The following is a 17,495-nucleotide window of genomic DNA, read 5'->3' as shown; positions in this document are numbered from 1 at the left end:
TGTATTTCTCAGAAAATCACATTATGTATACGCTTTGATTTTTGCCCGCTCACCTTTGGCTCAATTGGTCTTCTAATCCCATAATGAGAATGAAATGTGATTTAATCCTAATTCTCTTTTTAATTAGTGAGCAGTAGGCTTCGCCATATTGTAAGTCATTAAGAAATTTTTTATTTTTTGATTGAAATTTAGTTAAGTTAATAAATACACAGAAAAAAAAACTAAAATTCGTTTTCAATCACGAAATTAATTGATCTAATTAAGTTTTTAATTGAAAGTGATTCAATCACGAAAATGATAATATCAATCACAGTTTTCGAAAAACGTGATTAAAAAAATGTTCAACTAAAACAAGTAAAAAGGCATTAAGTTCGGCTGGGCCGAGCTTTGGATACCCAACACCTCGGGTATATATGCAAATCCGATTTAATCAAAATGAGGTGAAAATTGGATGATTAAGCACCCAAATCCGCCACGGACATTGAGTGGTCTAATATATATGTCACTATTCAATTTTGTAGAAAAAAATATTGGTCTCTTTGGCAGATATATCCAATTAAAACCCGATCTGAGTCATATTAAGGTCGGATATCGTGAGGCTCAGAAAAACCCACTGTTTCAAATTTCAGCGAAATCTGGTAATAGCTAAATCTTTTATGGGCTTCAGACCCTTTAACGGGAGATCGGTCTATATGACAGCTATATCTAAATATAGTCCGATCTGAACCAAATTTTGGTCGGGTATCAGGATGCTAAAAATTACGCACTATTTTAAATATCAGCGAAATCGGGTAATAAATAAAGCTTTTATGGGCTTTAGACCCTCTATCGGAAGATCGGTCTATATGACAGCTATATCTAAATATAGTCCGATCGGAACCACATTTAGGTCAGATGTCTGGAGGCTTAAAATAACCCACTGCTTTAAATTTCAGCAAAATCGGGTAAAAAATAAACCTTTTATAGCCTTCAGACCCTTTATCGGGAGATCGGTCTATATGGCAGCTATGTCGAAATATAGTTTGATCTGAACCATACTTAGGTTTGATTTTGGGAGCCTTAAAATAACCCACTGTTGCAAATTTCAGCGAAATCGGGTAATATATAAAGCTTTTATGGTCTTCAGACCCTTTATCGGAAGATCGGTCTATATGGTAGCTATATCCAAAAATAATCCGATCTGAACAATATTTTGGTCAATTGTCGGGAAGCCTTAAACTACTCACTGTTTCAAATTTCAGCGAAATCAGATAAAGAACAAAGTTTTAATGGGCATTACACCCTTTATCGGAAAATCGGTCTATATAGCAGCTATATCCAAGTATGGTCCGATTTGGCCCGTTGAAGAACTTAACCAGCGTGCGTTAAAAAGTCGCATCTGTGCCGAATTTCAGCTCAATATCCCAATTTTTGAAGTAGTGATTACAACAGACGGACGGACGGACAGACAGACAGACAGACGGGCAGACACACGGACATCGTTATATCGTTTTAGAATTTTGCGACGATCTGAAATATAGATACTTTGTAGGGTCGGAAATTGATATTTCGATGTTTTGCAAACGGAATGACTAAATGAGTATACCCCCTATCCTACGGTGGTGGGTATAAAAAGAAAATTTTAAGTTAGGAATTAGGAACCACTCCCCTAAGTTGGTTCATGTCTGGTATTGCGTCTCCACGTAAGTGCCGGTATCTGTTAGACGCGAAAGCCGGGCAATGACAAAGGAAATGCTCCACCGTCTCATCATCTACCCCGCATGCCCTACACATGCTATCACCTGCCGCACCGATTTTACATAAGTCAGCTCGTAGTCCTATGTGTCTCATTATGATACCAATAGCTATACTGACCTCCTTCTGGTTTCATTTCAGTAATCGCCTCGTCTTCCCACGATCTGGATCCCCCCACAAGATTTTCGCTGTCCTAGCTACCGTTTCGCTGTTCCACAATGTTGCATGTGCATTCGTCGCCCACTTCCTTAACTAGGACTGCGTCGACCCGAAAGGCTTAGGATTAATCAAGTTTATTGACGGCAGTCCTGTGGCCTTCACTGCCAAATCGTCTGCCCTTTCATTTCCCTTTACTCCGTTATGGCCCGGCACCCAAACGATGCGGATTTTGTCATTCTCAGAGAAGGCGTTAATCTCCTTCTTACACTGCAAGACTGTTCGTGACCTTACCGTTCTCGGTGTTATTGCCCTTATGGCAATTTTACTGTCGGTAGAGATGTTCACCGTAGCGCAAAGGTTAGCATGTCCGCCTATGACGCTGAACCCCTGGGTTCAAATCCTGGCGTGACCATCAGAAAAAATTTTCAGCGGTGGTTTTCCCCTCCTAATGCTGGCGACATTTGGGAGGTACTATGTCATGTAAAACTTCTCTCCAAAGAGGTGTCGCACTGCGGCTCGCCGTTCGGACTCGGCTATAAAAAGAAGGCCCCTTATCATTGAGCTTAAAATTTGAATCGGACTGCACTCATTGATATGTGAGAAATTTGCCCCTGTTCCTTAGTGGAATGTTCATGGGCAAAATTCGCAATTTGCAGAGACGTTCACATTCGACATCCTCGCGTTAGCACCACATCACTTCACATATTCCGTGATCGCCCGAATCTCCGCCTGCAAGACCGTATTATGGTCAGGCAGTCTAAAACAGATCTCAGTCCCTGGGTTTTCAATGTAAACCTCCAGGCCCACTCTGTTGTCTAGCTTTGATCCATCCGTGTCACATGAACTTCCAGAAAGTGAATTTTTCATCGAAAATCCAAAAAATGAATATAATACCAGTTTTATTATTAAGTAGGTTGATTCTCGCCGATTGCTATATATTTCACGGAAATCTCCAAAACATGTGGAAATTATTGGATTTTTAGCTCCTGAAACATAAATTTTTAATAAAGCACATATAAATATTTTAAACTTTCACAGATATTAACAATAACGGTACTTTGCATAAAGTTGAAACAGAGAATTGGTTATGGAATGGAAAAGTGTTCAAGGTAGTGAACATTTCGTCCTTTAATTGTTTTACAATTACTAGTCTCATTTAGGTGGAAAACAGCAACATTTTCTTGCACATATAATTATTTGATTTTTTTGCAGCACTTTTCATTAGAATTATATTGGTTGTATTACCTATATCTGCTATTTTTTTAGGTGTATGATTTATATGTTAAAAATATGGAATGACTACAGATGGAACTACCATGTTGTCAAAAGAACTCTGAAGACTATGGCTTGTGTATGAATTATCACAGTTAAATAAATAACTTGGATGGTTGTATTCAGAAATATATCGAGTAAATTCCATTATATTTTCTTTTTGAGGGAAAAATTAAATAAAATAAATTGATCAGATGAATATGGGTGCCTTGTTCTTAAGGTGTAAAATTATAAAGGACAGTGCATCAACAATCAATAAATGAGAAAAATATATCTTCATTATATCACAAATCACAAGTTGGACAGATTTAGCTGCAAATATGGATTATGGCAATTCTATTCTTAAGTTATACTAAAGTTGATTTGCTTGCAATAAAATTTAAAATAAATTAGTAAATTGTTTCTAACATTGTATTATCTAAAGTTTTCGTTAAAAGCTTTAAACAGCTGCCAACATTTCTGTTTGAGTTTTGGATTCGAAACAGATATATGCATATTTATACTACAGCTATAAACTAAATAAGCATCAAAACTAAATAAGGCCTTAAGCTACAATAGTTTTATTGTTCTAATCAATTACAAATTAATTATTGGGACATACTCTAGCTTAATTAAATTTAATTAAATTTTGGTTTAGTGCTTGCCATAGACAAAGATGCCATAGCAATATTATAATTTTAAATTTATTAGTAAGTTTCAATTGCATATTCTGGACAATAGTAGGAAGGCTCATTGACTAATTATTGCAACGTATGATACTCAAAATCCTATCTTGTTACATTGGTCCCCGTTTTTAGGTTTTTGGCTTTTCCATCAAGTCTGATAGGAATGAGGATAGTTATTGGTCCCCATTTTTAAGTTTTTGACTTTTCCATCAAGTCTGATAGGAATGAGGATTAAATTCCTTTGTTGATGATGTTTCTTTTTATTTGCCCATAAACTTTTGTCTACAAAAACTATAACCCCTTAGAACTGTGATCATAGTTTGAACAAAACATTGAAACCTCTTTCGTGTGGCATACATCAATGTTCGCTCAAATAATGTTCTGCCCACAAACACAAAAGAGTTAAGGAACATTTCTTCCCAATTCGCAGTATATCATTGATAGTGGGTATGGCTGCCCAACATTTGACTTCCTATGATCACGGTCACAAAAAAGATCGTTGCATGTATACCAGCTAAATACATGGAAATATTTATTTTCGGCCTTATTGAGTATACCATAAATATTTTATACCGCCGTAAAACCATAAAGCAATCTAATGACGCTCAGTGTTTTAAACGGCGATAAAACTGCAAATTAATCCACACTTTTTTTATCTTAGAGGTACAAAATGTTTAGACATTTGTAGAGGAGTACATAGGTTTTCAGCCAGGTGGCATAGCTGTTTTAGACGAGGGTTGCTATATTCATTTCTGGTTTTATAATATTCTGCCGCATGACTTATACACTTTTGCATGTGCCCAAACCAATTGTCGTAGCACTTTTTCCACTTCGATTAAGGACGCACCAAAACATGGTTATTGAACGCTTCAATAGCATCTTCGGGCGACAAAAATCCATGTCCACTAATTTTTTGCTTAACGTGCAAAAATGACAAGTAAAAAGGCGTTAAGTTCGGCCGGGCCGAACTTTGGATCCCCACCACCTCGGCTATGTATGTTAACCACCTTTTCAACAAAATCCAGTGAAAATTGTATTCCTTATGTCCCATATAAGTTATATCGAAATATGTTCCGAATTGGACCAAATACTTATAAGTACAAGTCGTTGTTCACTTGTGTATAACAAAATATTGGTCTTTTTAGTAGCTATACCTTAAAATAAACCGATCTGAACATGGATGTCGAAAATCCTAACATAAGTCACTGTGTCATATTTCAGTTAAATCGGATTATAAATGCGCCTTTTTTGCGGTCAGGACTTTAAATCGAGATATCGGTATATATTGCAGCTATATGCAAATCTTGATCGATTTAAACCAAATTGCAGATTTATGTAGAGGGGCTTAACTTAACTGTCTGTCCCAATTTTCGGCAACATTGGACAATAAATTCGCCTTTTATGGGCCAAAAATATTAAATTGAGAGATCGGTCTATATGTCAGTTATATCCAAATCTGGACCGATCTGAGTGAAATTGACGAAGGATGTCGAAGGGCCTAACACAACCCACTGTCCCAAATTTCGGCGACATCGGACAATAAATGCGCTTTTTATGGCCCCAAAACTTAAATCCGAGAGATCGGTCTATATGACAGCTATATCCCAATCTGGACCGATCTGTGCCATATTGTAGAAGTATGTTAAGGGGATTAACTCCACTCACTCTCCCACATTTCGGCGAATTTGGACATTAAATGCGAATTTTATGAGCCCAAAACCTTAAATCGAGGGATCGGTCTATATGGCAGCTATGTCCAAATCTGATTCGATCTGAGTGAAATTGAAGAAGGATGTCGAAGGGTCTATGACAACTAATTGTCACAAATTTAGGCAAAATCGGATAATAAATGCGGCTTTTATGGGCCTAAAACCCTAAATCCGAGGATCGGTCTATATGGCAGCTATACCCAAATCTGGACCGATCTGGGCCAAATTGAAGAAATATGTCGAGGGGTTTAACGTAACTCACTGTCTCAAATTTCACCAAAATCGGATAATAAATGTGGCTCTTATTGGCCAAAGACCTTAAACCGGCGGGTCGGTCTATATGTCAGCTTTACCCAAATCTGGGCCAAATTATCGAAGGATGTCGAAGGGCCTAACACAACTCACTGTTCCAAATTTCAGCAAAATCGGATAATAAATGTGGCTTTTATTGGCCAAAGACCTTAAATCGGCGGATAGGCTATATCAAGATATAGTCCGATATAGCCCATCTTCGAACTTAACCTGATTTTGGACAGGGTTATGGGCCGATTTAAACTATAATCGTCATAGAAGTCAACGTGCAAAATTTCAACCAAATCAGTTAAAAAATTAGTCTTCTGGAAGCTCAAGAAGTTTAATCCGCATCAGTTGAAAATTCTAACAGAAATACCAATTTGCCCATGAACGTTCTATTAAGGAAAGGGGGCAAAGTTTGTGCTCAATAATAAGGGCCTCCTTTTTATAGCCGAGTCCGAACGGCGAGCCGCAGGGCGAAAACTCTTTTGAGACTACGTTTTTACGTGCCTGCCATACCAGTTTTTTAAAAGGCATTGTACCTCACAAATGACGCCAGCATTAGGAGGGGTAAACCACCGCTGAATTTTTTATACCACCACCGAAGGTTGGCTGCATATCCGTTTGGAACACATCGAAATATCCATTTCCGACCCTATAAAGTATATATATTCTTCATAGTCGTAAAAATCTAAGACCATCTGGCCATGTCCGTCCGGCTGTCAGTCTGCATGTTGAAATCACGCTGCAGTCTTAAAAAAATGGGATAATGAGCTAAAACTTTGTACAGATTCTTTTTTTGTCCATAGGCAGTTTAAGTTCGAAGATGGGCTATATCGGATTATATCTTGATATAGCCCCCATATAGACCGATCTGTCGATTTAAGGTCTTAGGCCCTTAAAAGCCACATTTATTGTCCGATTTTTACTGCCTGAAATTTGAGACAGTGGGTTGTGTAAGGCCAGTCGACGTTTTTCTTTAATACGGCCCAGAACGGACCAGATTTCGATATAGCTGCCATATAGACCGATCTCACGATTTAAATAAAATATGTCTTAATTGGTTTGAAGTCTGAGGAATTGCCGATGATGGTTGTGGAATCTATTTTTCGCCACCAATGCAAATTAATGTATGGACTGTATATGTTGGAGGTTGTTGGGGACACCGGATGTGATTGCCTCTACTAAACTGGGAGAAGATGCTGTGTCAGTGGTTTGTCGTAATTTCTCGATGGGTGAGAAATAATGAACCATTGGACAAAGTATGCAAACGAGACAAAGAAAATAAAAGAACTTAAAGTTCACGACTGATATTTCAAAAAATATTTCAAAACATAACAGGAAAATGCGTGCTAAGTTTAGCCGGGCCACATCTTATATACGCTCCACAATGGATTGCATTTGTCGAGTGGATAAGAGTTGCTATGTTATTGGTTATGGTTCGATTTGTGGCATAATTGAATTGAATATTGGATGGCATAGTGGAAGTCATTGTGTAAAACTTCAGCCAATTCACATAAGAACTGCGCCCTTTAGGGGCTCAAGAATAAAATCTGGAGATCGGTTAAATGAGAGCTTTATCGGGCTATAGACCGATTTAGACAATATTTACAATATTTGACACGTATGTTGAAAGTCATGGAGAAGCCGTTGTACCAAATATCAATTTACGATTTGTATAAGAATTGCACCCTTTAGACGCTAAAAAAATATAGTCGGGAGATCGGATTATTTAGGAGATATATCAGGATATGAACCGATTAAGACTATTCTTGGCATAGTTCTGGCAAAACAACACAAAACACTTTTCGCAAAATGTCAGCCAAATCGGATAATAATTATGCCCTCTAGAGGCTCAAGAAGTCAATATCCAAGATCGGTTTATATGCAAGCTATATTAAAACATGGACTGATATGGCCAATTTACAATCCCAATTGACTTAGACTAATACGAAGTATTTGTGCAAAATTTCAAGCACCTAGCTTTACTTGGCTAGTGACAAACGGGATGACGAAGTTAGTTACCCCCATCATTTGGTGGAGGCCATCGTAGCGCAGAGGTTAGCATGTTTGCCTATGGCGCTGAAAGCCTGAGTTCGAACTTGGCGAGAACATCAGAAAAAAATTGTTAACCGTGGTTTTCTCCTCCTAATGCTGGCGATATTTGTGATGTACTCACTGTACCAATTAGTATGGCGGCCATGTAAAAACTTCTCCCCACACAGGTTTCACACTGTGGCATACTGTTCGGAATCGGCTATAAAAAGGAAGTCCTTTATCATTGAGCTTACACTTGAATCGGACAGCACTCATTGATATGTGAGAAGTTTGCCCCTGTTCCTTAGTGGAATATTCATGGGCAATTTTGCATTTCCATCCTATGGTTCGGGAGTATTAAAGTTAAGTTCTGTAGCTTCTATAAAACAGTGTGGGTACATGGCAATTCCGTCTAATAAATTTAAAATGTTAACATTGTTTTGGTATAGCGATCATTTCTAGGCATACTAAAAAGACGAATATGACAGGGCGTTAAAATTTAGAGTGCTAATTCGTACAGCCTTATCTATTCCTCGAGTGAATTTAATTTTTATCGAAGAACTTTGGAATCTAAAAGCCGATGAAATGGGTTGCGATTTGGACATAAGCAGTAATTTGTTCAGTTCAGATTAAAGTCGCCCTGTATTCGCTGTGTGGACTACGCCTATGAAGATGGTCCTCATCTGGGAGCTAAATATTATACAGGGTGCATTTAATATCTCTAAGTATGACTTACTTGATCCTCTGTACAATTCATTATGGCGGAGGAGAAAGTGAAAATCTGCTGCTAAAAAATTGCCGTCGGCACAAATGACTGTGTGTGGTTGGTGTGTGAGAGAAGATGAATGGAGAGCGAGCGGACAGAAAGCTGTCCTGTCTAGGATTTGAACAGAAATAAAACATGTGAATTAGGTTTGTGTGGAATTGTGGGAACTTTGTGTTGGTGTATTTTGTTTGTTTTTCGCTTTTGTTTGTTTGTTAGTTTATTTTTTGTGATTGTTTTGTTTTTAATTATTTTCAACTAATTTTTGTATTCACTCACTGCTCAACATCATCACTGCATGGGGAGGGGGAATGGGAATGGGAATGGGCATGGGTGCACTTTCAAGGTTCTTGTTTGCCTGACAGTGGGTGATGTTGGGCTGCGTCTGCGTTTGTTTTGGTGCATATGTGTGTCACTCTTTTGGGTTTTTGGATTTCTTTTTTGCATTCGTCGTTTTTAATCACCATTATTTACTGTTTTTTTTTGTTTTGTTTTTGTTTTCTGCTGCCTATAATTGTTATATAATCACTTACAAATAGATTTCACACTTTGTGAAATTGCGTAGCGTTTTGCTTGATTTGCTTGCTGCTTGCCTGCTGTTTTTTCTGCCACGTTTGAACTGTCGAAGCTGCAAAATGCAACTGCCGTTTTTGGCCTGCCCAAGTTGTCATGAAGGCTATTTTTTCCGTTTCAGTTGCAGTTTTTAGTAGTTTTTCCTATATTTTTGTGTTGGTATTTTTTTTTTCTTTTTTGTTGTTAGTCGTGCATACACAAATATAATAGATGCTCTGCTCGATGCAGGGCGAGGCAATGCTAGGCTGTGCCATGCTGAGGACGACGATGACGAAGAGGACGATGATGATGAGAACGATGATGATGATGATGTCGACGAGTTTGAACAATGTGCATAAGTATCACAGTTCTTAATGGAGGGAAGTATTCCCCGGGCTCCATGTTTGTTTGTTGGCCCCGAGGCTGCCAGAGGCCTTGTGATATTGTCTTACAGCTTGGGGTAGGATTTGAAATGTGTTTTTGTGAGCTTGTGGGTGGATGCACATGCATATTTTTACCTTTTATTGCTTTTGAGTAAACCTTCCCTCGTAATAGAAAATTGCGAAAGCCAAAAGTTGTTCATCATACGGCAAGGAGCGCACCTGAAACCACTGCCACTCTGCCGTGTGGTCGTTTTCCAGTCGCTGATGAATGTTTTTCTTTTGGCTTTTTGTTTTCTTCTTCTTGCTTCTTCTTGCTTTGTCTGTTATTGCGTGTTGTGTTTTAAGTAACACAAGAGTTGATGAAGAATTACTTAAGTGGCAGCTAAACACAATAGCTACAACAACATCAGCATCAACAACAATATCAGCAGCTGAGCATGAAGGATTCACACACGAACCTACAACAATTGAATCAGACGCCTACGCTTAGGCTAGAAAAACTACAACTTGGTGGTCTCGGACAAGCAGCCGCAGCCACACCAGGATAAGCCGCATCACCCTCATTGTCCTCTTCATCATCAGCAGCATAGACAAACACCCAGATTTGGCAGTAGCTGCTATGGCAACAAACACCTATCTGAGCACACACGCACGTCATGCTGACACGCGCAGGTGTTTCGCAGACTTTAGCAACACCAGCCACAGCGGACGGGTTGCTGAGGCTGTGTGTGGCTGACTTTAGTGGTTGATGCTAGGTGCTCTGATGCTTGATGGCTGTTATGTTGACAACGTTGGCGTCGATGTGAATGTGCAGGAGGAGAATGACATGAATAGTCACAAGGCTTTACTTGAAGCACTTATTGTCTAGCAACCAAAAAAAAAGATCCGAATGCATACGTTTGCTGGTAGGAGATATATGACAACCTACACACGCACTCATACACACTCCCACATGCACCCCCCAGCCAAACTACTGCAACAACAACAATTGCTACTACTACTGCTTGTTAGTTACATGGGGCCCTCGTTCTTGTGCTCGTGCGAATATGATATTGAGGTCATTGTTTACGCGCTGAAACAGAATCTGAGTCTGAATTTAAATCTGACGGGGGCCTGAAAGCGAATATGCTCCATTGTACTTGTGCTAAAGTCGTCCTTTTTGCTGCTGCTGTGTATTTTTTTGTTTTATTTTCCTCTTGTTGTTGTCGTTATTGTTGTTGCTGTTAAAGTATTAAACAAATAACAAAAGTGAAAACAATAACATTATTGCTTTACTCACACAGGCGCGAACAGACACTTGCAGCCTCTCTCCGCCATATGCACGCACACACACACACACACACACATATGTGGACGCACACTTACAAAACAAAAGAAAAAGGACGTTCTATTTGTTTGCAATATTTATGACAGGAGCCTGCATGGATTTTAATCACTAACACAAAGGATCTCCCCGGCAAAGTGACGCACTACACTACCACCAACACCGTCAACAGTGACCCAGTACCAAAAAAAAAAAAGAAAAACAATAAAAGCGGCGCACATTTTTGGCAATGGCGTACAGCGTATAGCATACACTGAAAAAATAAATTTTCTGCGATTTTATGCGTCCAATGAATTGGGGTGGGGACCCTTCCCCTTACCCCAAAAGTACTACCCAAAAATAAAAGTGGACCGATCGAGACAATATGGGATTCAAATGAAAGGTATTCAAGAGTAAAATACGAATTTCATAATAAAAGTTCGGTCCAAGTACCTGGGGGGCCACCCCATCCCCAAAACCCCTTAAAATAGGCTTATTTGACGATCATGACAATATGGGACTCAAATGAAAGTTTTAGGGAGTAGATTACGATTATGGCCAGGAAGAAGAAATATGCTTTATAATTTGTTAATATCGGAAGGGGGCGGACCCTCCCTGTTACCCCAAAAATACCACCCAACATCACAAGTAGACCGAAAAAGACTATATGGATATCAAATGAAAGGTATTGAAGAGTAGAATACGAATATGGTTTTTAAAATTGGGTCAAAGTACCGAGGAAGTCGCCCTAACCCCAAAATATCTAAAAACAGAAAAAATGGTCGTCCATATTAATATGGGGCTTAACTGAAAGGTATTCGGGAGTAGATTACGAATCTGGCATACAAAATCAGATCGAAGTGTAGAGGGTCACACCACCCCTTAAAAACTCCCTAAATGGGCATATGACCCATCATGACTATATGAGACTCGGTTTGTTTGTTTGTTCCGTAGAATCAATAACAATGAAACTTAGTTTATATAATATTTAGATATTGGATGGTGGCTGACCCTCCCCCTTACACCAAAAACACCACCCAAAACCAAAAGAGGACTGACGGACACAATATGGGTATCAAATGAAAAGTATTGGAGACAAGAAAATGAATATCATATTAAATTTTGGTTCCAAATACCCAGCAGGCCGCCCCAATCCAAAAACTCCTCTAAACAGAAATATTCGATGTTCCTATCAATATAGGACTCAAATGAAAAGTATACGGCAGTAGATTACAAATATGGAAAAAATAAGGTTCAAGTAATGGGAGGTCGACTCACACCCAAATGGGCATATCATCCGACCATGGCTATGTAGGATTCAAATGTAAGATATTTGGGAGTAGATAACAAATATGACATTAAAATTTGCGTTCAAGTCAATGTGGATCTTTTCCTCCTAAAAATAAGTTGAATAGATTAATTGACCTAATATGGAAATATGGGACTCAAATGAACGGTATTTGAGAGTAGATAACAAATTTGATATCCAATTTTGGGGGTACGCCCTAAATCACTCCTTACTGAACTTCATTTCCGACTATATCAATATGGAGCTCAAATCAACGGCATTTGGGAGAACGAATTTGATATTTATTTTCAGGTGCCGCTGACCTCCCCAAAACACCCTCCAAACGGTTCGTACTTCTTGATAGGGGCCAAATCGGACCATATTTGGATATAGGTGCTATATGGACCGATTTTCCGATAAAGGGTCAAATGCCCATAAATGCTTTATTTTTCATCCGATTCTTCGGAAATTTGAAACAGAGAGTAGTTTAAGGCTTCCCGATATCTGACCTAAATATGGTTCAGATCGTACTATATTTAGATATAACTGTCATATAGACCGATCTCCTGATAAAGGGTCTGAAGACCATAAAAGCTCAGTCAGTCAGTTATTTTAAGCCTCCCGACATCTGACCTAATTATGGATTAGATCGGTCCATATTCAGATATAACTGCCATATAGACCGATCCCCCGATAAGGGGTCTGAAGGCCATAACATCCTCTTGAAATTTAAGGATTTTTCTTTTCATATACCAGTATTTATACCTTTTTTCCCACGTTCTTATTCTTTATTTTAAGTGTAATTGATTTTCTACTCAGTATTTTGTATTTGTATCGTTTTCTCTCTCTCTCTGTTTTTAATATCCTAACGCAATTTTAGTGGTGCAAGAAATATGTTTTTAATTAAGCTCTGATTCGTATAACAAAATGATATTGGTTTCAATGTTCGCCTTGATCTTGCATGTAGAGCTGTATGTTACCAAAGCCTTGACAAATTTAATATACGCTTCATTTTGCGCATAAACTCTTTGGAGAGTCCTCCACAATGGCAGCGCAATGCCAGCAGGAGCTGCATTAAATCATAAATAAACGCAGTGGACTCGCTGAAACTGAATTCGATCATAAATAATGAAAAACAAAAGCCTTTTGTTGGCACACAACGACAATGTATTTGACATTTCGCCGAGCAAACACCGTTGACCTTTCGGAATTCTTTGATGGCGATGATGGACTGTCATGCAGTCGGCACTGTGTGCGCTGGTACGAGTAGGTTGTTCTGGTACTTACCTCATTGGGCTTGTTTAGCAAACAAAGCCCGTGTCCCGTACGCAATGCGTCGATGTAATCTTTTTTGCTGCACTCCGAGAACTTGTAGGGCTGGACATTCTCTTGGCCCACAATCGATTGGGCCATTATACAACCATGCCAGTCACGACAAAAACATTCCTCGCCTGTGGCCCAAGGGTTTGGATGCAAAACGAAAGCGAAATGAAATTGAAAAATGAAATAATTTATGAAATAATCATGGTCTTTGTTGAAGGGGGCTGTCATCACTGTTAACACACGCCACCTCAGCCCAGTCATTCATCAATACTTACGCCCATCATCGTGGCCCATGCCGATATTGTGGCCAATCATGTGGGCCATGGTGCCGGCCAATAAATGCGGTTCATAGACATTGATGTCAACGCTGATGCCCACAGCCCTTGGTGTGCAAACTGTGTCCGGCGCAGCCACACCTGCCTCTCCTCCAGCGAATGTCTCACCCCTGCAATGGAACAAAAACGGAGAGCAAAAAAAAAAGAAAAAAATGAGTGGTCTCATTAATTTCAGGTTGAGTCAGTAATACTGTGTTTTGATTAACTTTAAAGCAAAATTAATTCAAGAAGGATTAATTGCGAATTAAGTCACAACGACTGTAACCAATCATTCATTTATCCATCCATCCATCCATCCATTTGTACAGGCAGTTTTGCACAACGCCAAGAACAAAAACAACAACAACAAAAACAAGTCAGGCACTGATTAATTGTGGCAAATCAAAAGATAATTATTGTATTTTATTGGGAAACGAGGCAACAGACTCCCTTGGCCATCATTCGATGGCATCCCCCACGTATGAGCAATATTTTTTGAACGAAAATATTACCAATCCACACCCATGTACGCTGCTATATGGCTACCTACAAGAATGTTGGATAAACGTGAGCTTTATTTTCGACACTGGTTAATTGCTCTGTACACGATGTGATTTTGTTAATTGCATTGCATGGATTTGATTTGATTGACCCCAATATATTTTATATAGCCAATATGAGTACGGCAATCGTTACCGAAAATGGTGAAATATTGTGATCTACAAGCAGCACTATTTCTTGTAAAGAGAAATTAATTAAGGGCTCTAATACTAAAGCCTGGGGGAGTCGGATTAAAGTTCTATGGAATAAACCTTTCTGTGCCTGATTGTAAATCCCCTTTTCTGCAAAAGTTAAGAAAATTTTGCATTTTGGATAGCTTTGCGATTGAGAAAGATTTGTGGAAGATTTTTTCTATTTCTGTAAACATGCCTCTTGACATGTTGTAATCCGTAGGGTTTTTTTTTTGTGCTGACAAAATACATGCATTAAAATATTGCGAAAATTAAGTGGTTGTGAATGGTGAAATTTATTAATAACTAGCCGAACGGGCCCGGTCCGCAACGCTTTCTTTAAGTCTCTAATATCGCTTTAGTGTTGGGACACTTCGCCTTGAATGTGGATATCGAATTCATGCCATTGTAGCCTATGACGCCAAACGCGTTTGAATCCTGGCGAGAACATCGGACATAGTGGTGTTTATCGCCTCTTTATGTTGGCGACATTTGCCATGCATGGTCATTTAAAAAACTTTCCCCAAAGAGGTGTCGCACTGCGGGACCCCGTTTGGACTCTGTTATAAAAAAGGAGTTCAAACTTTAATGGGAAAGCACATTTTGTGAGAATTTGCCCTTTCTCGGTTCCTGGTGGTAAAGTTCTTCCTTAGGGTAATGTTCTCATTAGGGGAGGGATGGCACCCCAGACATTTCTACTCATATATGGATATTAAATTCGTGCTGCACTTCCAAATCGCTTTAATTTGAGCCCCATATTGCCATGGCCGGTAAATATGAACCGTTTAGTGCTGGGGCAGCCGCCGACTCTTGCACTGACAATAGATATCAAATTCATTCTTTATTCCCAACGGAAATTAAGTTCAGTTTAGGGGGTGCTTTAGGGCATACCCCAAAATACTTGGCTCCAAAATTGGATATCAAATTCGTTTTCTTCTCTCAAATACCTTTCATTTGAATCCCATATTGTCATAATGGGTCAAATAACCCATTTGACGTATCTTCAGGAGGAAAAGCACCACCTAGACTTGAAGGCAAATTTTAATGTCACATTCATAATCTACTCCCAAATATCTTTAATTTGAGTCCCATATAGCCATTGCCGGCTAATATGGGACTTAATGTTTTATGACATTTTTGTAATCTACTGCCCAATACTTTTCATTTGAGTCCCATATTAACATGAACTTCGTATATATCTGTTTAGAGAAGTTTTGGGGTTGGAAGGCTAGCTGGGTACTTGGACCCAAATTTTAATACCATATTCATTTTCTCGTCTCCAATACCTTTCATTTGATACCCTTGTTATGCCCATCGGCACGCTTTCTGATATAGGTGGTGTTTTCGGGGTAAAGGGGAGGGTCCACCTCCAGCCGATATCTAAAAATTATATAGCCTATGTTCCCTTTTAGACAAAATTACACAATCAGTGAAAATTTTAAGAAAATCGGTTCAGCCAAGCATCATAAAGTCATAATGGGTCTAAAGGCGTTTTTGAGGGGTGGCGTGACCCCCCTATACTTCGATCTGATTTTGTATGCCAGATTCTAAATCTATCCCAGAATGCCTTTCATATGAGCCCCATATTGAAATTAATGACCAAAATATCTGTTTGGGGGAGTTTTGGGGTTGGGGCTGCCCGATGTGACTTAGACTCCAATTTTGCTAACATAATCGTATTCTACTCTCCAATATCTTTCATTTGATACCTATATTGTCCCGATCGGTCAACGTTTGATTTTGGGTTGTGTTTGTGGCATAAAGAGGAGGGTCCGTCTCTCTTCCGATAACGAAAAATTAAATAGCCTATGTTTCTTTCTAGACCAATCTTCACAATATGCGAAAATTTCGAGAAAATCGGATCTGCCGTTTTTCGGTCTATACGGAACAAAAAAACCGAGTCCCACACATCCGTGATTGGCTAATGTGCCCATTTTGGACGTTTTTGTGGGAGTGGGGTGACCTTCTATACATTGACATGCCAAATTCGTTATCTACTCCTACATACTTTTCATTTGGAGTAAATTCCATATTGTCCTTATCGGTCCACTTTTGATTTTGGGTGGTCTTTTTGGGGTAAGGGTGGAGAGTCCAGCCCTTTCCGTTTTCAATAAATTATAAAATCTATTCCTACTTACTGACCATATTCATAATCTACTCCCGAATACCTTTCATTTAAATCCCATATTGTCCTGATCGGACCACATTTATTTTTGGGTAGTACTTTTGGGGTAAGGGGGAAGGTCTGCCCCCATCCCAATATCAAAAAATTAGATAGTCTATGTTTCCTTCCAGACCAACCTACACACTCTGTGAAAATTTCGAGGTAATCGTTTCAGCTGTTTTTGAGTCTATACGGAACAAACAATCAAACCGACAAACACAAATTGAATTTTTTATATAAGATTCCTATCTCACAGAGTCCATCTATTCTAATCACGCTATGGGCTTGAAGAAGTTGGCAAATATTAAACGAAATGTACATCTTAATAACCTTTTTATGGATCCATCCCAAATTTAGCTTCCTTGTATATGTTTTGACGAAATTTGGAGCAGTGGCCGTGATCCGTGCAAATGCATTATGCTTCATGCCTTTTCTTAAAAGCCAGAACAACGAGATGGAAAGAGTAAGAAATGCTAACTCCAGAGATACAGTCTAGCCAATCCGTAATATAAGCTCCGAAATTTTATACATCTTTTTATATCCCCCACCATGCTCAGCACACAAAGTTCGACCAGGTCGTTTTTAACTCCTCATGTATACTTGAATTGTATTTTGTTTACAGAATATTCTTTGTAAAACTAAGGATACAAAAGTTAATGACAATTTTCAACGGAAACAGCCTTCTATTCGCTGCTATGATTGAGCTAATATTGCCGGAAGTAATCTGCGATTGGCATTGAAAGATACTCAATAACAATACAACAACAATGGTGGGTATTGAAAACATTGGACCCGCACAATAGC

The 17,495-nt window shown here is 38.9% G+C and overlaps 1 protein-coding gene across 12 annotated transcripts in view; it reads right to left on the bottom strand.

Moving 5' to 3' along the window:
• LOC106095872 (disintegrin and metalloproteinase domain-containing protein 9) overlaps window positions 1-17,495 on the bottom strand; it is a 470,496-nt gene that overhangs the window by 79,759 nt on the left and 373,242 nt on the right. For all 12 annotated transcript variants that reach the window (XR_001222811.2, XM_013263281.2, XM_013263282.2 and 9 more), the window contains exons 10-11: window positions 13,758-13,927; window positions 13,447-13,610 (exon numbers count right to left, since the gene is read on the bottom strand). Coding sequence is in view for 11 of the 12 variants with exons in the window: in XM_013263281.2 (XP_013118735.1) it covers window positions 13,447-13,610; window positions 13,758-13,927 (334 nt within the window). In the remaining variant the exon portion in view is untranslated. The remainder of the gene's footprint in view (window positions 1-13,446; window positions 13,611-13,757; window positions 13,928-17,495) is intronic.

Source organism: Stomoxys calcitrans, chromosome 4, assembly GCF_963082655.1.
Source record: "Stomoxys calcitrans chromosome 4, idStoCalc2.1, whole genome shotgun sequence".
Taxonomy (NCBI): Eukaryota; Metazoa; Arthropoda; class Insecta; order Diptera; family Muscidae; genus Stomoxys; species Stomoxys calcitrans.
The sequence above is the reverse complement of the archived record's forward strand: the minus strand, read 5'-3'. Positions and strand labels throughout refer to the sequence as shown.